Below are 25,773 nucleotides of genomic sequence, written 5' to 3'. Positions count from 1 at the left end.
AAGGAACATATTTAGATGTGTCATGAACATCTCAAACCCCCAGGTGCTTCACAGAAGTTTATAACGTAGAGCTGTGAAAATAAAAAATCTTTTTTTTTTTCCACAAAAATGATCCAATTTTTTTATTTTCACAAGGGTAACAGGAGAAAATGGATGTCAAAATTTGTTGTGCAATTTATCCTGAGTACGCCAATACCCCAAATGTGAGGGAAAGCCATTGTTTGGGCGCACAGCAGGGCTCGGATGGCAAGGAGCACCATTTGACTTTTTGAATGCAAAATTGGCTGGAATCAAGAGGGGATGCCATGTTGCGTTTGGAGTGCCCCTGATGTGCCTAAAGAGTAGAAACATACCACAAGTGACCTCATTTTGGAAACTAGACCCCTCAAGAAACATATTTAGATGTGTGGTGAACACCTTGATCCCCAGGTGCTTCACAGAAGTTTATAACGTAGAGCTGTGAAAATAAAAAATCTATTTTTTTCCACAAAAATGATCTTTTAGTTCCAAATTTTTTATTTTCACAAGTGTAACAGGAGAAAATGGACCCCCAAATTTGTTGCACAATTTATCCTGAGTATGCCAATACCCCATATGTGAGGGAAAATCACTGTTTGAGCGCACGGCAGGGCTCGGATGGCAAGGAGCGCTGTTTGACTTTTTGAATGCAGAATTGGCTAGAATCGAGAGCGGACGCCATGTTGCGTTTGGAGTGCCCCTCATGTGCCGAAACAGTGGAAACATACCACAAGTGATCCCATTTTGGAAACTAGACCCCTCAAGAGAAAATGGATCTCAAAAGTTGTTGTGCAATTTTTCCTGAGTACGCCAATACACAATGTGTGGTCGAAAACTACTTTTGAGGAACAGTGCAAAGCTCAGAAGGGAAGAAATGCCATATTGGAGTTCAAATTTAGCTGGAATGGTTTGAGTGTGCCATGTCACATTGGCAGACCCACTGAGGTGCCAAAACAGCAGAATCCCCCATAAATTACCCCATTTTACAAACTACACCTCTCAATGAATTCATCTAAGGGTGAAGTGATTATATTGACACCACAGATGTGTCACAGAATTTTATACCATTGGGCAGTGAAGAAAAAAGAATTAATTTTTTACCACAAATATTTTGTTTTAGCCCCATATTTTACATTTTCACATGGGTAAATTGGTAAAAAGAAATGGCACCAAATTGTGTCACCCAATTTCTGCTGAACATGGCAATACCTCACATGTGGTTGTACAGTACTGCTTAGCCACACGGTGAGACTCGGGAGGGAAGGAGCGCTATTTGCCTGCTGGAGCGCAGATTTTCCTAGAATAGTTTGCAGACTCCATATACAGAGCCCCCAAGTGCTAGAAGAGCAGAACCCCCCCTCCTCCTTAAGTGACCCCATTTTGGAAATCATACCCCTGCCAAACATGTGGATGCTAAATGTGGTTTAGACACATTGTGGGGCTCAGAAGGGAGGTGGGATTTGAATTTGGGAGTGCAGAATTTGCTGAATTTCTTTTGGGGGGGCGAGGAGCCATTTCTCTTTTCCAAAGCCTTTATACTACCAATAACGTGGATGGATGCCCCTATATTTCCATTAACACATGACAGATCTGAGTGGGGGCTTTATAAGTCAAGCTTTTATTAGGAACATTTTACATAACATTTTGGATCACATTTATCCAGTGCTCTACGATGAGCAATTACTTTGGGGTTTCCATCTAAATCTACGAATGACGTGATTTAGATGAAACTCCCAAGGGATCCATTCACTATAATGAGATGAGGCCGCAGAGTTACTCTGGACTTTGTCTGGCCTCTGTTCAGCGTTGTCCTTTTCAGAGGTGTCTGACAGTGCTTTTATCTACACCTAAAAAGATGGACACCGCCGGATCATAGGTCAGACGGCGTCTACAGTGCCTCCATATGCTTCATTACAGGGTATCTTCCACCAGGGATTCCGTTTGAATCACTTATTTCAGAGATTTACACGGAAACCCTGGTGTATGCGCTCAGAGCAGAGCGTAAGATAAATGTGAGCCGAGCCTTACTGCGATCTTAAGGAGGCAGAATGAACAAATCAACAGCAGGTGAAGAATTGGTTTTATTTATCTTTTACGCTGTTCCTCGTGCAGTATAAGTGATTAGGCGACTTTATTCTTCGGGTCAGTGCGATTACAGCGATACCAGATTCATATCGGGTTTCTATGATTGACAGCTGTTACACATTAAAAACGCTTTTTTTTTGCAAAAACAAATTTTTGCATTGCCATATTTTGAGAGCTATAATTTTTCCATATTTCGTTTGAAAGAGTCATGTAAGGGCTTGTTTTTTGCGGGACAAGTTGATGTTTTTATGGGTACCATTTTGGGGTACGTGACACTTTTTGATCGCTTTCTATTCCGATTTTTGGGAGGCAGAAAAAAAAAAAACCAGCAATTCAGGAATTGTAACATTTCTTTGTAACATTTCTTCTGCCCCCCCGACTGTTCCCTTTCCCTGACACAGTTCTCTGTACAGCAGTTGTTTAAGCAATCGGCTGTCTGTCATCCTGACCACATGTCCAGCCCACCTGGCTTAGGCTTTCAGCAGGAGAGTGTAAACAATGCAGAGCCAAGCTTCTTTGAATTGCCGAGCAGAGGACATTGTCTTGCCACCTGATGTAGAGAATTTTGTGGCAACTCAGGTGAAAGTGATTGATCTGCTTGGCATTCTGGCTGTAGACAGTCCAGGTCTCACTGTCATAGAGAAGTATGGCAAGGATTACCGCACTTTAGACCTTTAGCTTGGTGGTAAGGCCGAGTCCCCTTCGTTCCCAGACATTCTTGCATCTCCCAACGGTGACGACGTCTTTGGCAATTCTGTTGTTGACCTCAGTGTCTATGGTCACTATGCGGGAAAGTGTGCTACCAAAGTAGGTGAAGTTGTCGACTGCTTTGAGGCTATGCTCCCATCACCGTAATGCATTGCTTGTGGTATGATTTACCTGGGGCAGGTTGGTTCATAACTTCGGTCTTTCTAGTATTGATAAAAAGACTGAAGTTGGCGCAGTTCTGTGATAAACAGTCTATTTCACGCTGCATCTGCTGTTCTGTGCTGGCGTTGAGTGTGCAGTCATCTGCAAACAAAAAGTCATGGATTACAGACTCATGCATCTTTGTTACAGTCTCCGGGCATCTGGGGTTTAATAGCTTGCCATCATTTCTGTACCTGACATGGATTCCGTCATCACACTAGCTATAGGCATCTGTCAACATGGCAGAAAATAGCATACTGAACAGCGTCAGGACGAGTACACAGCCTTGATTTACGCCATTTGTTCCTGGGAAGGCTTCCGATTCATCTCCATCATCTCCATCTTTCAGGACCTTCATCATTATACCATCATGGAGCTGCCAGAAAATTGTGATAAAGTTGCTCGGGCAGCCAAACTTTCCCATGATTTTCCACAGGCTGTCTCTGCTGACTGTGTAGAATGCCTTGGTCAAGTTAAGAAGGTCATGAAAAAGTCGCTGCGTTGCTGCTGGCACTATTCCTGGAGTTGACGCGCCACAAAGACCATATCTGCCGTCCCATGTTCAGCACAGAAGCCGCACTTGCTATCGGGTAATAGATCTTGCTCAAGGTGCTGGAGGAGGCGGTTGAGCAAGAGGCAAGCCTGAAGTCCCAGCAGTGGACAAAAAGGAGAAGCCTCGATGGTTGTCGCAAGATTGACAGTTGCCATTTCACTTACAAAACCTGTTCCTTTTTCCACATGGACTGGAATAGTTTAGACATCATTTGCATTGGGACAGTTCCGCCTGCTTTGTATACAGTACAGACCAAAAGTTTGGACACACCTTCACATTTAAAGATTTTTCTGTATTTTCATGACTATGAAATTTGTACATTCACACTGAAGGCATCAAAACTATGAATTAACACATGTGGAATTATATACTTAACAAAAAAGTGTGAAACAACTGAAAATATGTCTTATATTCTAGGTTCTTCAAAGTAGCCACCTTTTGCTTTGATGACTGCTTTGCACACTCTTGGCATTCTCTTGATGAGCTTCAAGAGGTAGTCACCGGAAATGGTCTTCCAACAATCTTGAAGGAGTTCCCAGAGATGCTTAGCACTTGTTGGCCCTTTTGCCTTCACTCTGCGGTCCAGCCAGGGTCGGACTGGGGTGCCTAGGGCCCACCAGGGGAACTGACTCTAGGGGCCCACACTACTTGTTATGTTTTTCTATAATGCACTATAGTTACATGATTGGCCGCGCTGTGAAGCACTGAGCGGCAGGACTTTGTTCGAACAGTCATTCCGTACTGCCAGAGTCCCTTTAATGGTAACTTGTCACCTTGAAAAACGCTATTTATCTGCAGATATAGGGGTAATCTGCAGGTAAATAGGGTTTAAAACCTGGTTAGATGGCTTAATGGAAAAGCGTTGGCTACACAGAGAAAATTACGTTTTATTCTCCCTGCCGCAACTCGCTTCCTGTTATAAGGTCGGTGCAAGGAGGGAGACATTACAGTCACCGCGAACTACAAAGTGAGGGTGCTGCAATAACGTCCGGCACCTTGATTGTGACACTTCCATGGAGCCCAGCCTCAGGCTGAGCTTCATTGAACGACTAACATGGCAGCAGCATCTGGCAACTAGTGCTGAGAGAGCGTGGTCGGATAAGGTGTGATCCCAGCATGCTCAGGTGTTATCCAGGTATCTTGTAATGTTCTGCTAATATGCTCGAGTCCCCAGGGTAGCATGTTTTGCAGGCAGACGCAACACATGCAAGAATTGCCTGTTTGTTAGGTAATCACTGCATGTGTTGCTTCTGTCTACCGCCGCAAAACATGTTACCGCAGGGACTCGAGCATATTAGCAGAGCACTACAAGATACCTGGATAACACCCGAACATGCTGAGATAACACCTTGTCCGACCACGCTCACTCAGCACTACTGGCAACCCATCAGCAACCTGCAACTGCGTCACAGGGGGCTGAAGGGAGCAGGTGACTGCATGCCCCGGCCATCGTGCTATCTAAATGCCGCTGTCAGTGATTGACAAGGGCACTTAAATACTCAAAACAGCAGCAATCAAGGGGAGCTCTGATCACTGCTGTTACAGGCAGACGCCGGCTATGTAACACAGCCGACATCTGCCCGGTATGGAGCAGGCTCAGCTCCTGAACCCGCTCCATACAAGTACAACCCTATGGTTATGACAAGGTTAGCAAATTTCACTTGTCTGTTCCTAAATGTGGAAAGACAAATGGAATTCCCTAACACATGTGAGCAAGTCCTAATAGATTTAGTAAAGGTGCCTCAAGCTTATGAATGTTATTACACACCACAATGGACTCTTACATACACGCATCTTACAAAAATACATATTATTCCAGATACGCAGACACATACAAACACACAGAAGCGCACAAACACATCAGTACAAGAATACATCATCTGAACCACCATCATTTGTAATGTCAGGTCAGCCCCATATATCTTTGTATCGCATAAACCTACAACTCCCAGTATGTAATTAACAATAGAGATACTGGGAGTTGTTATCAGTCATCATCAAACTGCGGACCATACAGGAACCACAGTACTGATGAGACGCAGGCAGGATCACAAATGAACATTTACATCCAGGTATCTTACCTGAGACGGTTTCTCTGATTAGAGTTGTTCTCTTTCTTTTCTTCCTCTTGTCCAGTCTCCATGATGACTTTTCTCATCCACAGCTCGTCTCTGCAGACTTCCATCTTCTCCGGTCTTCTGCAGCACATCCCGACACGATGCCCTTAAAGATAGCAGTGTCATTATAATGCTTCTGAATAAAAATATCTACACTGAGCCCCTGAATAAACCTAACTCTTACAATGCTCCCTGCACAAAACATGACATACACTCTACCCCTCTTATGGTACCTGCTCTCCACACTGTCCTCTCCTTACCATACTGGGCCCCCTGTTCACATTGTCCTCTCACACTGTGTCCCCCCTATACTGCCCAGTCTCTATACTGTGCCCCTTCATCACACTCCCCCTCCTCAGCATACTGTTCCCTCCTTTCTGTGCCCTCACACTGTTCCCCCCATACTGCCGCATCACTATACCTTCCCCCACACTACCTAGTATCTGTGCTGTGTCACCTCACACTTTTCTCCCTCCATACTGTCTCCTCACACTATTCCCCCACTCTCCATACTGTCTTATACATCCCTTCCCCATTCTGTTCCCGCACCCATTCCCACCCCTCCCCTAGTTCACCATACTGTTTCTTCACACATCTCCCCATTCTGTCTCCTAGAATTTCTCTCCCATCTCTCTCCAAATATAATAAATCTTCGGAAGACCACACAGACATGCAGAAGCGCGCTTACACACATGAAAACAAGCGCACACGGACACATACTAAGGGCTCTTTCACACGTCAGTACATGCGGTGACCGTTTCCACACGTACCAGAGACACTGACACACGTAGACCCATTCACATGAATGCGTATGTGCACATGTCAGTGTGTTTCCACTTTACACAGACCATGTGGTGTCCGTGGGCAAAACACGCTGACATGTCTGTTTTTTACCTGATGTCCAGACCGCAAAATGTCCCACACACTGATGACAGCACCCGGTGCTTGGGAAGAGCGCTGCCCTCATCATAGATCCCTGCAGGCGCTGCGTTCAGCACCAGCAGGGTCAATGATGAGAGTAATAATCTATACCCGCTGTGTCCAACTGTAAAAAGAACAAAATAAAAAAATCCTTATACTAACTTCTACTAAGTGTCACCCGCTGTAATCCGTGTGAGCGCTCACGCCGAGGAGAATGTCTCCTGCAGCGAGTGGGCTCCGAAGCTGCGCTCAACAAGCGGTGCCCTGTCATTCACTAAGCGCAGCTCTGGAGCAAGCTCGCTGCAGGAGTCATTCTCCTTGGCGTGAGCGCTCACACGGATTACAGCAGGTGACACTTAGGATAGGTGAGTATAAGGATTTTTTTATTTTATTCTTATTTTTATAGTTGGACACGGACACAGTGGGAGTAGACTACTACTCTCATCATTGACCCCGCTGCTGCTGATCACAGCGCCTGCAGGGATCTATGATGAGGGCAGCGCTCAGCACCTGGCTCTTGGGAACAGCGCTAACTGTATACTGATTCCCAAGCGCCAGTATGTGTCACTTGGATGACACACAGGTGGACAAGGATATCTCCAGTCCCGTAAATATCAGGACATGTGAAAGAGCCCTAATATACACACAGATACACATACTCACAGAAATGGGGACACGTACACACGCAGGCAAGCACACACAGAAATGCACAGACACACTCAGACAATCACACACACAAAAATGCAGACACGCAGGGAAGCACACACACACACGTGTGAAGACACATAAGCACACAGGCATACACAATGTACACACACAGGCATATAGACACACACAGGCATATACACACATACGCACACGCACACATACAGGCATATACACACACACACACACATACAGGCATATATACACACACAGGCATATACACACACACACAGGCATATACACACACACACGCACGCACAGGCATATACACAAACGCACAGGCATATACACACACACACACAGGCATATACACACACACAGGAATATAAACACACACACACAGGCATATAAACACACACTGTACACACACACAGGCATATACACACACACAGGCACATACACACTGTACACACACAGGCACACACACAGGCATATACACACACTGTACACACACTGGCATATACACACAGGCATATACACACACTGTACACACACAGGCATATACACACACTGTACACACACAGGCATATACACACAAGCATATACACACACTGTACACACACAGGCATATACACACACATGCATATACACACACTGTACACACACAGGCATATACACACACTGTACACACACAGGCATATACACACAGGCATATACACACACACAGGCATATGCACACTGTACACACACAGGCACATACTGTACACACACAGGCATATACACACAGGCATATACACACACTGTACACACAGGCATATACACACACTGTACACACACAGGCATATACACACAGGCATATACACACACAGGCATATACACACACTGTACACATACTGTACACACACAGGCATATACACACACTGTACACATACTGTACACACACAGGCATATACACACACTGTACACACAGGCATATACACACACAGGCATATACACACACTGTACACATACTGTACACACACAGGCATATACACACAGGCATATACACACACAGGCATATACACACACAGGCATATACACACACTGTATACATACTGTACACACACAGGCATATACACACACTGTACACACACAGGCATATACAAACAGGCATATACACACACTGTACACACACAGGCATATACACACACATGCAGGCATATACACACACAGGCATATACACACACTGTACACACACAGGCATATACACACACTGTACACACACAGGCATATACACACACTGTACACACACAGGCATATACACACACATGCAGGCATATACACACACAGGCATATACACACACTGTACACACAGGCATATACACACACTGTACACACACACTGTACACACACAGGCATATACACACACTGTACACACACACTGTACACACACAGGCATATACACACAGGCATATACACACACTGTACACACACAGGCATATACACACACATGCAGGCATATACACACACAGGCATATACACACACTGTACACACAGGCATATACACACACTGTACACACACACTGTACACACACAGGCATATATGTGACACCCCAGGGGTCTGGTTGCCACAGTGATAGAGATATTACGTCTGAGAGCAGGTGGGAGGTCTCTTGGTCAGGGATCCTATGCATGCCACACCTCCTGCCCAGTCCTGGGAGGGGAAGGACTTCCCCTATAAAAACCTAGGGCTGAGGCAGGGTGAGTGAGTAGAGAAGAAGCAGAGAAAAGAAGCAAATATAGGAAGAAACAACAGGAGCTCTGTGGGAGCAGTGTTACAAGGAGTCAGGGGCTGGCAGCTGCAGAGCTCGCCCTGACTGAGAAGTGATCACCGGACCCGGAGTCCGAGGCTGTGGGGACTAACTCCTATCCAGCAGCAGAAACCGACCGGCAGGGGATTGCAGGTCCTCTGGCCCAGAAACCCGAAGGCCCCGAGTCACCGGCCATACGGGTGAGCAACACACGGTACACTCAGGGACGTGGGCTACTTATACCTGCCTCTAGCAAGGTAGCCAGAAGAGTATCGTTAGTTTGGGAGGCCTACAACTCCGCCTGGCCAGGGGAGATCCCATCTGCTCAAAGACTGACCAGGCCCCAATCGCTAGCCAGTACTCCGGGAGGGTCTATCTTTGTGACCAGTAAAGACCCTGAACTACACAGTACCGTCTCCGAGTGGTTCCTGCTACCCCCATCATCCACGTCGGCTGCCCTGAGGCCATACCCCTCCCGTTGGGGGTTATACTATCACGCTGCACAATCCTACCACCGGCCTCAGCGGTCTGCCCTGCAGCAGCAGCTCCCTGGCTGCACTCAACGGGTGGCGTAGTCGTCCAACATCTACCGCTAAAACAGCGCCACTTAGTCTGACTCCCTGGGCACGGACCGGATCACCGCCACGAGACTACAACCCTCAACAGATCCGGCTCCGGGAAAGCTCCCGCGTGCGCAACGCAGCGCGACACAGGCCCAGGGGCGCGTCAACTTTTGGCGTAGTCGGCAGGATTTCGTGCCCGCAACCACCGGGTACTGCGTGCCTGAAAAAGAGACTTTTAAAACTTACCTGTGGTGAAGATTTCCGCCATCCGGCGCCATCTTCAGCCTTCTTCCCGCCATCGGTGAAGATTCCCGCCATCCGGCGCCATCTTCAGCCTTCTTCCCGCCATCCGTGGAGTTTTCCCGCGTTGGACGCCATCTTGGGGACGCCGCGCGGGAAGAAGAGGGGCGTGGACTCCGAAAACTCGCGAGAACTGAAGCCCCGCCTCACGTCCGGACGTTGCGTAAGGTCCTGGAAGGAGCCCAGCAGACGCCGACGTCACAGGAGCGCGACGGAAGGTCCTCAACCCTGACGATCCACTGCGGAGCCGCGGCCTACGGAAGAGGATCATCGCAAGGTAGGCCACGGTCCACTAGGGGGGAGAAGGATGTCGGATACGGAGGAGAGCTTCACCGCTCCAACCCCCGCCAGCGCCACCGCTGTTGCGGTCATGCCTTTCACCATGCCCTATATCCCGGGAGCAGCCTGGCTACCCCAGTACTCAGGGGAGTCACATACCCTGCATGACTTTAGAGAAAAACTGGATAGCCTCTTCCAGGTGTACCCCCTCACAGAAGAGCAAAAAGTAAGCATCCTGGTGGCCCAATTAACCGGGGCAGCCCAAAGGGAGGTAAAGTCCTGGCCACCTGGGGGGAGAACTGTCGCAGGGATACTAACCCGGCTGAGGGACACCTTTGATACCCGCACCTCAGCCGAGATCAAGCTTAGATTCTACGGGTGCAAACAGCGGGCACATGAGAGTATAAGGGACTATGCCCTGAACCTACAAGAGGCCCTGAGAGCCATTAAGCAGACCGACCCTGACGGCGTGGGAGACGAGGACAGGCTGTTAACTGAACAATTTATAGAGGGTTTATATTGCAATGCCCACCGAACCCAGTTGCGGGCAATGGCCTTACAGGACCCTCATCTGGGATTTGCACAGTTCAAGGACAGAGCCATCCGGGTGCTCCGAGAACCGGCACCAGGTGGCGTTGTGACCCACAGACACCCCACTACCACCAGGAGGCGGCGCCCTTGTCGGCAGGGCCTGTGGGAGCTGATGCGCAGGCTTTGAACAATGACTCGGCTCCAGACCTGCACCATCAGGTCCAAGAGCTAGCTAAAAGCGTTGCTGCGCTAACCCGAACTGTGCAGTCTTTACAGGTTTCCACTCCAGGGAAGATCCAGCTGGCATCCGGACCGGAGGACATCCCGTGGCGTCGACCAAGGAGGACCCCACCGGCCAGAGGAAGACCCAGCGACCGATACAACGAGGACGGACAACCCATCTGCCGCCGCTGCAATCAACCCGGACATATGGCAAGGTACTGTCCTTTAAACTGGCACAACCTAGGGTAGAGGGCCAACCCCTAGGAAAAAGATCATCAGGCCCATCGAACTGGCGCGACAAATATGTGGGAGGACGTCCAGTCTTACCAGTGGTACTGGATGGCATTTCTATGAGTGCCCTACTGGACACCGGGTCACAGGTCACCACCATCCCGTACGTGCTCTTCAAGCAGTACTGGAATGACTCGGATATTACCCGCTACCCTGACGACGACTTGAGTATCATCGCCAGCAATGGTCAGCCCATGCCACAGATCGGATTTAAAGAGGTGACCATTAAAATTGGTAGAGTTGAACTGGCAGCACAGGGACTGATCATTGTAGACATTGACAAACACGAGAGTCACCCAAAGATAACTCTAGGAACTAATGTAATTGAAAATTGTCTTGCAGAGGTGATTTTCCTTTTACAGCAGGTTGCCAAGAACGCCAGCTCCGGCGAGCAGCGAGTGCTCCAAAAAGAGATCCGGGCACTGATGCGACGGCAACAGGTGGAACTCTCCGGCGGTGAGATTGGTAGCGTGAGAATGTGTGACCCTTTCCCTTTTGCCATGCCCCCAAAAAGTGAAATGATGATTTGGTGCCGGGCAGCTATTGGTCTGAGAGGTAGAGATTACCAGGCAATGGTAGAACCAGTTTACTCAGACAGTAGGCCCACCATCTTGACAGCACGGGGGGTGGTTAATGTACGCCATGGGAGGGTGCCCGTTCGCATAATCAATATCGGGAAGAGGGAAGTGTACCTGCCCCGGTATGCCACGCTAGCCAAATTATATACCATTAACCAAAATGCTATACAATCTGTGGAACCCTTGCCTCCATCTCACCCGGAGGAAGGTAACGGCTCTAAGAAGACAATGGAGGACTGGTGTCAGCAACTACATTTGGGTACTGACTCCACTCCCTCACACCAGAAACAGGGAGTCTATCGGGTGGTTCAAGAGTACGAGAGAGTGTTTAGTAAACACCCGTTAGACTTCGGGCGAGTCAAGGGGGTAGAACACCACATCCCCACGGGAGACCATCCTCCCATAAAAGAGAGGTATCGACCCGTACCCCCTGCACACTACCAAGACGCCAAGGGGATGCTTAGAGACATGAAGGAGGCTGGGGTGATCAGGGATAGCTGTAGCCCCTGGGCAGCTCCACTAGTCTTAGTCAAAAAGAAAGACAACACCATGAGGATGTGTGTAGATTACCGGAAAATCAACCGTATCACACACAAGGATGCGTACCCCTTACCAAGGATAGAGGAGTCTTTGGCTGCTTTAAGATCTGCTAACTTCTTCTCTACCTTGGATCTCACTAGTGGGTACTGGCAGGTTCCTGTAGCAGAGGCGGACCGGGAGAAGACCGCATTCACCACCCCGATGGGACTTAGCGAGTTTACCTGCATGCCGTTCGGACTCTGCAACGCACCAGGAACCTTCCAACGATTAATGGAGTGCTGTCTGGGCCACAGAAACTTCGAAACGGTCCTGTTGTACCTGGACGATGTCATCGTATATTCTAAGACTTATGAGGACCACCTGAAACACCTGGCGGAAGTGTTCGAAGCTCTGGCAAGCTACGGCCTAAAGGTGAAACCCTCCAAGTGTCACCTCCTGAAACCAAAGGTGCAGTACCTGGGACACGTGGTGAGCGCTGACGGAGTGGCTCCCGACCCTGATAAGATCACCGCAATTAAGGAATGGCCAAGTCCCTCCAGTGTAAAGGAAGTGCGGCAGTTCCTCGGGTTGATAGGCTACTACCGCAGGTTCATCCCCGGTTTCACCAAAAAGGCAGCTCCTATGCAGGACCTCCTGATAGGCCAGTCCCGGAAGGCCAAGAACCAGAAGCCGCCCTTCAGATGGGAGAAGTTGGAAGAAGAGTCCTTCCGCCAGCTGAAGATGGCCCTCACGGGGGATGAAATCCTGGCGTACCCGGATTACAACCAGCCCTTTATCCTCTACACTGACGCAAGTAACATCGGGCTAGGAGCCGTGCTGTCCCAGATCCAGCAGGGGAAAGAACGAGTAATCGCTTACGCCAGCCGAAAACTGCGACCCACCGAGAGAAACCCTGAGAATTACAGCTCATTTAAGCTAGAGTTCCTGGCAGTGGTGTGGGCAGTCACCGAACGCTTTAAGCACTACCTCGCTTCTTCCCGGTTCGTCGTGTACACGGATAACAACCCGTTGACACACCTGGACACGGCAAGACTCGGTGCCCTAGAGCAGAGATGGATGGCCCGCCTGTCCAACTACGAGTTCACCATCAAATACCGGGCAGGACGCTGCAATACCAACGCGGACGCCCTGTCCAGGATGCCAAACCTACCGGACGTAGGAGAAGATCCAGAGGGACTGGAAGAAGTCGAACTCCCCGCGTTTCACCGTCATGGGACTATCCGGTATTCCCATCGGGTAAGGAGTAAGCAAGGCGCTACGCTTAACCCCTTACCTCACTACAACTGGGCGGAAACGCAAGACAGTGACCCTGCCGTCCGGCTGGTGAAGGAGATGCTGACTCGGCCAGAGGCTCGCCTTGACCCAGACGCTCCGAAGGAAGCCAAGCAACTGTGGGCTGAGAAGAGTCGACTGTTCCTTTACAAGGGGAAGTTGTGCCGCAGAATGGTTAACTCCCGGACGCATGAACTAATCTGGCAAGTAGTGGTGCCACGAAGAGACGCAGCCATGGTGATGGAGGCATACCACGACGGGGCTGGACACTTCGGATGGAAGAAGCTGGAGTTCCTGCTGCGCGAGCGGTTCCACTGGGTAGGCATGAGGGGAACCATCGAGAGGTGGTGCAGAGACTGTGGCCCGTGCAACCTAAGAAGGAAGGACCGTGCCAGCCAGAAGACTCCCCTGCAGTCCATCGTCACCCGGCAGCCGTTGGAACTGGTAGCCTTGGATCATGTAAAACTGACCCCAAGCAGAAGTGGCTACGTCTACGCACTAACCATCGTGGATCACTACTCCGGTTCTTGGTTGTCGTCCCCGTCAAGGACTTAACAGCTCGAACAGCAGGGAGAGCCTTCCAGCAGCATTTCTGCCGTCCACACGGGTACCCGGACCAAGTGTTGACAGACCAGGGACCTGCCTTTGAAGCGGAGGTCTTCCAAGAATTCTGCACTCTGTATGGCTGCCGGAAGATAAGGACGACACCCTATCATCCGCAAACTAATGGACTTTGTGAGAAAATGAACCAGGTGGTAATGGATCTTCTGAAAACGTTGCCCCTGGAAGAACGCGGTCTGTGGCCTGAGAAGCTGCCCGATCTGGTGGACCTATACAACCACATCCCGGTAGGTTCCACCAACTGTACCCCGGCTTACCTAATGAGGGCGAGACCTGGTAAGTTACCTGTTGACCTGGAAATGGGAGTCCTGACACCCGAGGACACTTCACCAGAAGCAGACTGGGACACAGAGAGGCAGCAGCAGTACCGGAGAGTACAGGAGAGCGTGGAGCGAAGTCTCTGTCAGGCTAGGGAAAGACAAGAGAAAACTTACAACCAGTATGCTCCCGCTGTTCCCCTGGTACCCGGAGAGCAGGTCTTGAAGAGAAAAAGACGGCTCCACAAGTTGGACGACCAGTGGGAGAAGGACCCGTACACCGTACTGCCCTCAAGCCACGACAACCCAAAGGTCTGTACCATCAGTAAAGACGGAGGGGAAACCACAACCATTGTATCCCGGGATCACTTGAAGAAGTGTCCCGAACAGCTACGGAACCCTGAAGAGGAACAAGAAGACCCTCGACCCGTAGAGGAAAGGGAAGACATGGTTAGTACTGTGCTCGGAGACTTCCCTCGGTCTTGGACTCAAGTCAATGGCGCAGTTGTGGTACCCGTACTCACCTTCCTCCAACCAGCATCCCAAGCACCTACGGAGCGACAGGTAGAGCTGGAAGAGCAGCCGGTCCAGGAGGCAGAAGACTCCACACAAGCAGAACAGGAGGATCAACCCTCTGCTTATAGTGAGCCTGCCGTACCCCTAGTGAGCCAAAGAGCCGGTAGACAGCTGCCCAGTTTACCCTTGACAGCTCCTACACCCTGTAGTTCAGGGCTAGACAGTCAGCTCCGTAGGGCCACTAGAGGCCAGTTACCCGCACGTTGGAGGATTTGAAATGTATAAATTGTTTTATTTGTGGTTACCTGTTTTTCTTGTTACTTGTAAATAATTATGTGTTTCTAGTTATTTTTAGGAGTCCTTGGTGGATTTACCGGGAATCCTTGTACAATTAGTTGGAGCGTAACCCAGGATGGACTAAAAGACTGTTAAGGACTCGGGGCAGGACAGACCCCTACCTGGTTACGTCTCCCTGTTTTGGTGAAATGGACACCTTGCTTTTCTTCAAAGACTGCACCCGGTTGCGGACACGCCGTAACCATCTTTATGTGTTTTTCTTATTGTATTATTATTGTTTTTACCTTGTTATGTTTTTCTAAAAATATGTTTAGTCCCGGAGTACTAAATTTCACTAGGGGGGAATGTGACACCCCAGGGGTCTGGTTGCCACAGTGATAGAGATATTAAGTCTGAGAGCAGGTGGGAGGTCTCTTGGTCAGGGATCCTATGCATGCCACACCTCCTGCCCAGTCCTGGGAGGGGAAGGACTTCCCCTATAAAAACCTAGGGCTGAGGCAGGGTGAGTGAGTAGAGAAGAAGCAAAGGAAAGAAGCAAATATAGGAACAAAACAACAGGAGCTCTGTGGGAGCAGTGTTACAAGGAGTCAGGGGCTGGCAGCTGCAGAGCTCGCCCTGACTGAGAAGTGATCACCGGACCCGGAGTCCGAGGCTGTGGGGACTAACTCCTATCCAGCAGCAGAAACCGACCGGCAGGGGATTGCAGGTCCTCTGGCCCAGAAACCCGAAGGCCCCGAGTCACCGGCCATACGGGTGAGCAACACACGGTACACTCAGGGACATGGGCTACTTATACCTGCCTCTAGCAAGGTAGCCAGAAGAGTATCGTTAGTTTGGGAGGCCTACAACTCCGCCTGGCCAGGGGAGATCCCATCTGCTCAAAGACTGACCAGGCCCCAATCGCTAGCCAGTACTCCGGGAGGGTCTATCTTTGTGACCAGTAAAGACCCTGAACTACACAGTACCGTCTCCGAGTGGTTCCTGCTACCCCCATCATCCACGTCGGCTGCCCTGAGGCCATACCCCTCCCGTTGGGGGTTATACTATCACGCTGCACAATCCTACCACCGGCCTCAGCGGTCTGGCCTGCAGCAGCAGCTCCCTGGCTGCACTCAACGGGTGGCGTAGTCGTCCAACATCTACCGCTAAAACAGCGCCACTTAGTCTGACTCCCTGGGCACGGACCGGATCACCGCCACGAGACTACAACCCTCAACAGATCCGGCTCCGGGTAAGCTCCCGCGTGCGCAACGCAGCGCGACACAGGCCCAGGGGCGCGTCATATACACACAGGCATATACACACAGGCATATACACACACTGTACACACACACTGTACACACACAGGCATATACACACAGGCATATACACACACTGTACACACACAGGCATATACACACAGGCATATACACACACTGTACACACACAGGCATATACACACACAGGCATATACACACACTGTACACACACATGCAGGCAGCATATACATAAAAATCCATACAAACACACAAATATTACAGTACCTTGGCTTGTTTCCAGCCCATACAGTGTACAGACGCGCCCCTAATGCGGGAGACTGCAGTGCAGGGCGCGCTGTGACGTCACTTTTAGCAGACGTACGGCCCTGTCTGCTGAATGTGACGCTGAAGTGCAGCCCCTGCTCTCCTGCTCCCAGGCCCTTCCCGCTACTGTCCTGGGCATCGCGTCGGTGAAAGTGCTTGCATGCGCCCTTAAAGGGCCCACGACCACTTTTTTTTTTTATTTTTTTTTATTCTCCTGTTCCCTCTGCAAGGGGCCCGGGGCCCACCGGGAGATTTCCCGGCGCCCCGCCAGGCCAGACCGAGCCTGGGTCCAGCTCACCCCAAACCATCTCGATTGGGTTCAGGTCTGGTGACTGTGGAGGCCAGGTCATCTGGCGTAGCACCCCATCACTCTCCTTCTTGGTCAAATAGCCCTTACACAGCCTGGAGGTGTGTTTGGGGTCATTGTCCTGTTGAGAAATAAATGATGGTCCAACTAAACGCAAACCGGATGGAAGAGCATGCCGCTGCAAGATGCTGTGGTAGCCATGCTGGTTCAGTATGCCTTCAATTTTGAATAAATCCCCAACAGCGTCACCAGCAAAGCACCCCCACACCATCACACCTCCTCCTCCATGCTTCACGGTGGGAACCAGGCATGTAGAGTCCATCCGTTCACCTTTTCTGCGTCGCACAAAGACACGGTGGTTGGAACCAAAGATCTCAAATTTGGACTCATCAGACCAAAGCACAGATTTCCACTGGTCTAATGTCCATTCCTTGTGTTCTTTAGCCCAAACAGGTCTCTTCTGCTTTTTGCCTGTCCTTAGCAGTGGTTTCCTAGCAGCTATTTTACCATGAAGGCCTGCTGCACAACGTCTCCTCTTAACAGTTGTTGAAGAGATGTGTCTGCTGCTAGAACTCTGTGTGGCATTGACCTGGTCTCTAATCTGAGCTGCTGTTAACCTGCGATTTCTGAGGCTGGTGACTCGGATAAACTTATCCTCTGAAGCAGAGGTGACTCTTGGTCTTCCTTTCCTGGGGTGGTCCTCATGTGAGCCCGTTTTTTGTAGCGCTTGATGGTTTTTGCAACTGCACTTGGGGATACATTCAAAGTTTTCCCAATTTTTCGCACTTACTGACCTTCATTTCTTAAAGTAATGATGGCCACTCGTTTTTCATTACTTAGCTGCTTTTTTCTTGCCATAATACAAATTCTAGCAGTCTATTCAGTAGGACTATCAGCTGTGTTTCTACCAGACTTCTGCACAACACAACTGATGGTCCCAACCCCATTTATAAGGCAAGAAATCCCTCTTATTAAACCTGACGGGACACACCTGTGAAGTGAAAACCATTTCCGGTGACTACCTCTTGAAGCTCATCAAGAGAATGCCAAGAGTGTGCAAAGCAGTCATCAAAGCAAAAGGTGGCTACTTTGAAGAACCTAGAATATAAGACATATTTTCAATGGTTTCACACTTTTTTGTTAAGTATATAACTCCACATGTGTTAATTCATAGTTTTGATGCCTTCAGTGTGAATGTACAATTTTCATAGTCATGAAAATACAGAAAAATCTTTAAAAGAGAAGGTGTGTCCAAACTTTTGGTCTGTACTGTACCTCAGCAGGTATAGCATAGTTCCCTGGCGCTTTCCACAGGAGAGTTGTTTTACTGCCTTCCTGACTTCATCTTCAGTGGGAAGAACATCATGGTCCTTCTTGATCTCTATCTGGGGCAGGCGAGCAATGGCCTCATCGTTAAAATCAGCAGGGCGATTAAGGACAGTGTTGAAGTGCTCAGCCTACCGTTCTCGAATATGATTTTTTTCTGTCCGGATCTTAGTTCCATCCAGGCAGCACAGGATCGGAAAATGTAACGGAGGTCAGGTGCGGAGATGTCAGGCAGGACGGGTAAACAGGTTGAGTCGTTAACGGGAAGCTGGATACAGGCGGTTGCATGCACATAGACTAGCAGAGAAGAAACAACGTTCGAGCGAGGGGTGGTGAGAGGAGCTGCTTCAAATAGAGCCTGCTCGCATGGGATAGCCCGAGGAGACAAAAATCTCTGCAGGACACAGCAGGGTTATATTCCTTCAGATACCGGCCACGCCCTCCTAAGGCCAGATGGAACCACCATGCTTTAGTAGCAGTGCAAAGTAGTGCAGCAGGAAACAAACCTCAGCGAACCGACCTGATGCGAAGAGACGCTGTGCAGTGACCAATGTGAGTAGGCCGGCGCTAAGTAGGCATTTAAAAAAAAAGAAAAAGTAGCCAGCCCCTTTAAATCAGAGTGAGAAAATTAATATGATAAAGACTGTGGCCTGCCTATGTTCTTGTCATGTGTTGGAGAGAAGATTTAGAAAAACTTAGTGCGCTGGTTTCAGTAGATCTGTATAGCTAGTTCCTAATTTCTACACAATACCTACAAGTCATAAGCATAATCTACATAATAAAATATATAAGTATATATGTAAAGTAGTTTACAAGTAACAGTGGAATTATTCATTATATTCTTTGTAACAAAAGATCAACATGAAAAATATTGCCGTTCTGCTTCATTAGAAAAAGAAAGTATTTTACTGGTTGCAGCAGCAAGGTTTTGTTGTTATTTGCTTCTATGAATGACCATACAGTGTGATGTGACAGGCAATAGTATCACAACTGTGTTGCAAATTCTTACATTCCATTCGAAGCCCCCAATGACAATCCCACCAGCAGATGCTGTGCCTGCCAGGCCAACAAAGTGACCACTTCCAATGTTGCTGGCAAAAAGAGAGGCTCCAATCTAAAAGGCAAAAATAAGGAGGGTTAGTTGATTCACTGTTAAAGAATTAAGGACATAGCTATAGGTTGAGGGGTGTGCTTGTTTATACCCGAGGGCCTCCTTCAGTGGGGAACCCGATGAATACTACAATTCTGGTAGGATTACCAGAACACTAGGCACATAAAACTAAAAAAAATCCAAGCCTTCTTCTCTTAATTGTCTTCTTTTCTTTGATTCTATTGTACCTCTTACTACAAATAAAACTAAGAAAGCTATAAAGAAATCTCTGTGTGGCTCAGGAGTCTAGCCATGTCTCCATCCTGCTTCTCACTGAATTGTGTATGACTGTGGAACAACTGGCTGCAGCGGAAGCCTCCTTGTTATGCCCTGTCAATAGCAGGATGCAATATTGTTAGGCCCCATCCCTCTGGCTAAAGGGGCAGAGCTTCAGTCTGCCACCAGCCACAGATGGAACTGTTTAGCAGGAAATTAACCATTTTGAAGGATTTGTACAAGAATCTTTTTAGGATCATGCAGGTGTAATATGGCACGGGGCAGTAGCCGCGGGCAGGGTACTCGTCTTCCATGCCCCGGCATGCTATGTGACAATGAATGGGGGTCCTGGATGAGTATGTGGACTTTAGCTATAGGGACACTACGCCCTTGCAGACCGCATGATGCCGGTGACTTCGGTTGGCCAGGACCAAATATTGTAGAGTTTAATGTGGGAGACCACCACTCAAAAATAAACTGTCTTCTACAGAACAATATTATATGTGGAAGTATGTTCAGTGGATAGAGAGTGCAAAACTTCAAGGACGTTTCTCTTCTAACATATGACATTTTTATACACATTCAATACCTTCCTGAGCTTGCTCCTCTATCTCTGTCTATTAGCCTCTCTCTCTAGCTTCACCACCACCCATCACAACACTTCGGGAGCTTCCCTAGTCTCCAACAGCAGTACCACTAACCAATAAGCGAGAGTCCTATTCTTGAACCCGCAGTTCCGAGTCCTTTTCTCCTTAGGGGAGCTAATTGTGCCACTATGGCCACTGCGAAACTTCTCTGCCTGCCGACGCATTGGAGCTACCGCACGGTGGACTCTCTCTTTGTCCCACATTCCTTCTCAGCGCTGCTCTGTCATTTGACTGTCAGATAACTCAGTACCTTCCCGCTAGGCTCCCTTCCCCAGACCTAGTCTCTGGAGATTTAATCACTCCTTCTAAGGCCACGGCCATACTATCAGTATTTGGTCAGTATTTTTATCAGGAGTGGGAGCAAAAACCAGGAGTGGGTGATAAATGCAGAATTGGTGACTTGTTTCTATTATACCTTTTCTCTGATTGTTCCTCACCTGGTTTTGGCTTCCACTCCTGAGAAAAATTACTGACCGAATACTGACAAAATACTGATAGTAAGGCTGTGGCCTAACACTTTTCCTTGTCTCCATTCTGGATCACGCTATCCGTTGCCTCGGTCTCCGCTCACTTTAGGGACACCCAATTTATGCGGCTCTGCTGACTTATCAGGCCAAAGGTCTGCTCTCGCCGCAAGCTAGGCCCTATTTACTATTCTACCCGGAAATTCGCCATTGTGCCCACCCTAAGCTCCTTCCCCTGGGCTAGACCCACCTATTAACCCTGTAGGCTACCTAGTGCTGGGCAGAACACAACCTATCACTACCAATACAGCTTATTAAGCATTCAAACGTCATAACACATTGCAAACATGTCTTCAAGGGGGAATGGGGCAACGCCTACACCTTCTTATACAGGCAAAGCTTCAGACTAAGGGTATGTGCACACTGAGTCTTTTCGCTGAGTTTTGGAGTTGAAAACTAAGCATAAACTCCCATGTTTGAGGTGTTTTGAATTTTTGAGGAGGATTTTGACAGTTTCTGCTCCAAAACCTCCTAAAACATCAGTGTGCAAATAAGGCCTCAGTCATATGTCTGCTGTACATGTATATGTTGTATCTGTGATTCTCACGTATACCACATTTAACTATTAATGGGCATATTCTCATGATGCGTCCTCAAAAAAAAAAGAAATGTCCATTTTTCATTGGATTTGTGGATTAAAACTGCCCAAGGCACTCAGATGTCATCCATGTATGTACCAAAAATATATAAGAATCAGATACAGCACGCTGATGAAAAGTTATGAAGAACAATAGCTAGAGCCTGATAGAAAACACAAAGCTCTAACATTATGCCTGATAACACTAACGTTTAATACATGTAAATGCTTAAAAGGGAGCCTGTTATGTAATAAAATGCTATTAACCAGAAGATATGGGGTTAATCTGCAGGTTTATAGCGTTCTGAAGCTGCCCGGCGCCCGCACTGAGAGCCCTGCTGCCAGGAGGAAATTAACTTTATTCCTCCTGTCAGCCTCAGGCTTTCAGACATAGGGGTGGGCCGCTGCTGCTTCAGTGACTGATTATAGTGAGCGGAGTCTTTAACCGCACCCCAGGCACTGACTGACAGATAAGAATTGGGAATTATTTTCAATGCTTGGCAAAACATACAGGTGATAGTGCCCTAGGCACTGCGTTTCAACACAAACTGACATTGAAATTCCAAATTGGTGTATCAGCCAACATCCCCTCAGTTGGGGCTTGTTCACACACATTGTTTTTGCCACGCTTTTTCCGCACGTTTTTACTGAGGAAAAATGCAGATTTTTACAGTATAAGCAAAGTGCATGAGAGTTCTGAAATCTCATGCACATGCAGCTTTTTTTTCCTTCAAGAATTGAACCATCAAAGCATTTTTTCAAATCTGCAGTATGTCAAAAACGCACAGAAAAATGGAAAAATGTGCTGCAAATACTCAAAAAATGCACATACCCTTATATTGAAAAATAGAGTGTTTGGTAATATCAAGTAGCCAAATACAACACTAAAAACAGGAAAGATTTAGATATTAAGCATATTATTTCGGAACTCCAAGCTCTAGGAGTATGGCACTGCTGTGTGCACAGAGCCTTAATTAATTTGTCAATACTTTTTTGGAGAATAAATCTGGGTACACGAACATTTTGTATCATTCCATTGTCTTATAAGCATTTGCCAGTTTACTCATCTTGAGAAATGATATGATAAATTTATTCTATAAACAGAACTGCATATGGAATAATGTCCTATTACCACTTGTCTGGGAAATGAAGCCTTGGTGAAGAGAATAGTATGATAAAAAATAAATAAAAAATAAAATAATGATAAAATAAATACATTTTGCATTTGTATTCAGTACAGTGGTAGATACATGCTTGGCTACTGTACAGTGAGCTTTTTTCCAGTTCTTTTGCAGCATCCAAATACACACACAAACACTAAGTTAGACCTCAAATACAGACTACATGGCGAAGTGTTGTGCGACATTGAGATCATTTTGTCTCATTTCTAGATTGTGTGGCGCCCCTGCGGGTCCAGTTGCCACAGAGGAACTGCATCTCAGCCAGAGGTGTGGTACCCCACTCTCAGGTAAGGAGAGAGCACTACTCGGGACCCAAATACTCACATCCAACACTACACCACTCATAAGGGAAGGTCCAGATAGCTCCTAAGGGAGAGCACAGGCCTGGTCCCTGTTTAGAGGTGGAACTAAATAGAGGAGGTGGGTGGAGGAAGTAGTTTAGGGGAGCACTGAAGGAAGAGTATAAAAGAAGGGTAGAAACATCTAGAATGGCCCATTCTTCTTTTCCAGTGCTTGGAGCAGGAGTTCAGTTTGGTTCAGTGAGTGAGGACCGTGGAGGAGTTAGAGAGTGAGGGGAGAAGACCGGAGCAGTGAGGAGGGCTCCAGAGAGAGACGGGATCCTAGGGGCACGGCGAGTGAGGGATGCCACCCGTGTGCCCGAGTTCACGCTGACCGTGGAGGGATCAAGGCCGCAATAGGGGACCGGCCCCAGACTAGTGGAGTACTTTAAGGCTCAGCTAGAAAACCGGAGGTTGCGGTATCTTCATGTGCCGTAGCCACAGTCCACACACAATTGCTGAAAAGGTGGCCATATAGGACAAAGGGGACACACCGGACGTCGCCCAACAAGGCCCGTGGCCACTGGCTCGGGACACTGTGTGTGAGGCGCAGGGCAGGAGGGTGAGAGCCAGCGCAGAGAGAGAGACTACCTGGAGAGGTACACAGAAAGGGGTCCCGTTCAAGTGCACCCAAGTTATCTGAGAGTTGGCTGGATCACTTCACCGGAGGACACAGGATGACGTGGGCAGTTATAACCAGCTGCAGCGATAACCTGGAACTGCTTAAGAACTGTGAGTAAAACCCGAAGACTGCACCCTACTGTGTCCTTGAATTATTACTGCGTCACCGGCCCTGTAATACACTGTCCCTGCCAACAACATCTACCTCTTCAAATCAGCCCTATATACTGCCCTGGGGCTTAGCTCTGCCGGTGGAGAAATGAACCATCTTTGCTGCGTCACCAACAGCCCCAGTGGATCTGAATAGCAGCGGCGGCCACATATAGCCGCATACCATGGGTGGCGTCACAAACTTTATTCCTCTTTTCTTTATTCCCCCAATTGACCGTTCTTTATTGACCGCCCTGGGCCACGGACCGGGTCACTGCCGCCGTGACTATCCCAAATAGAACCGACCAGCCCGGCTACCGAGTACCCCGCGGCCCCAGGGGGCGCGTCAACTTTATGTAATAACTTCCTACAATGTCACATTGAGAATTGCGACCTACTGCAACACAGTAACGAAGACATTTCCAAATGTGTTGAATTTTCACACATTTGGACACAACTTAATTGCCATAGACTTAAAAGCAAGTCTCATGTGACTGCAACTTACAGAAATCAGAATTTTTATATTATGGTGAACACAGGAATTTACTACATGTCAGGAGAGTTGACAAATCCTCTTTAAACAGACTGATGGAGGGATCTGAGAAGATCCTAGGAGACTTGTAACCCCAGGAATGTCCGATATTGCTCCTTCTGTACTTTTAGCATTGACTTGACACTTTAAACAAAAGTTGAGGTCATAGGACAAGCTTTTATGCAATTTTACAGCCCATGTTACACAAGTGACCTGTTATTAAACCCTGTTTTATTACTTGTTTTATTACTTGTATAGAAATTATTTCTAACAAATATAAATGTAATAGGGCCTCACTGCTTATGCATGCACATTACAAACTATAAGGCAGAATTCACTCATGTTACCTACACATTCTGATTTTGATGTAAATTTGACTAAGGATTTCACCTACTAAGCGCATTGTAATTGTGAAATACGCAGGTAAATTCATAATTGATAAGAGTGTACTCCGAATATGGAAATCTGACGCATGTCTAGGAGCTATTGCAGATGTTTTATGTGTTGTTAATGGGGTTTTGTTAGAACCTCACTCATGTACAGTCAATAGTGCCTCTATACCACACGTGTCAAACTGCGGCCCGTGGGCCAAATCTGGCCCACAGGGTGGTTTTATTTGGCCTTCGACACCAGAACCACCACCCCTATGTGGAGCCATTATTCTGTATGGAGAACTATGTGAGGCCTATTATTCTGTATTGAAGACTATGTGGGGCCCATTATTCTGTATGGAGAACTATGTGAGGCCCTTTATTCTGTATGGAGGACTATGTGGGGCCATTATACTGTATAGAGGACTATGTGGGGCCATTATACTGTATGGATGACTATGTGGGGCCCATTATTCAGCATTGAAGACTATGTGGGGCCCATTATTCTATATGGAAGACTATGTGGTGCCTTTTATACTGTATGGAGGACTATGTGAGCCCATTATTCTGAATGGAGGACTATGGGAGGCCCATTATACTGTATGGAGGACTATGTGGGGTCCATTATTCTGTATGGAGGACTATGCGGGGCCCATTATTCTGTATGGAGGACTTTGTGGGGCCCATTATACTGTATGGAGGACTATGTGGGGCCCATTATACTGTATGGAGGACTACGTGGGGCCCATTATTCTGTATAGTCCTGCAGTAAGTCCACACTCACTGCAGGAAAACAAACATACTTCGCATCCCTCATATCCTCCCTGTCTCACAACCCCAAACAACTATTCAACACCTTCAATTCTCTCCTCCGTCCCCCAGTGCCTCCTCCCTCTCCTCTTATTTCAGCCAAAGACTTTGTTTCATTCTTCAAGCAGAAGATTGACACCATCAGACAAAGCTTTT

The 25,773-nt window shown here is 48.0% G+C and overlaps 1 protein-coding gene across 1 annotated transcript in view; it reads right to left on the bottom strand.

The window, feature by feature from the left end:
- The window catches only part of SLC5A1 (solute carrier family 5 member 1), a 133,053-nt gene that overhangs the window by 63,261 nt on the left and 44,019 nt on the right, over positions 1 to 25,773 (bottom strand). The window contains exon 3 of the mRNA XM_073673998.1: positions 19,510 to 19,614. Coding sequence (XP_073530099.1) covers positions 19,510 to 19,614 — 105 coding nt within the window. The remainder of the gene's footprint in view (positions 1 to 19,509; positions 19,615 to 25,773) is intronic.

The sequence above is a fragment of the Phyllobates terribilis genome, unplaced genomic scaffold (assembly GCF_046119375.1).
Source record: "Phyllobates terribilis strain yellow unplaced genomic scaffold, ASM4611937v1 Scaffold_1__5_contigs__length_1240528914, whole genome shotgun sequence".
Classification (NCBI taxonomy): Eukaryota; Metazoa; Chordata; class Amphibia; order Anura; family Dendrobatidae; genus Phyllobates; species Phyllobates terribilis.
The sequence above is the reverse complement of the archived record's forward strand: the minus strand, read 5'-3'. Positions and strand labels throughout refer to the sequence as shown.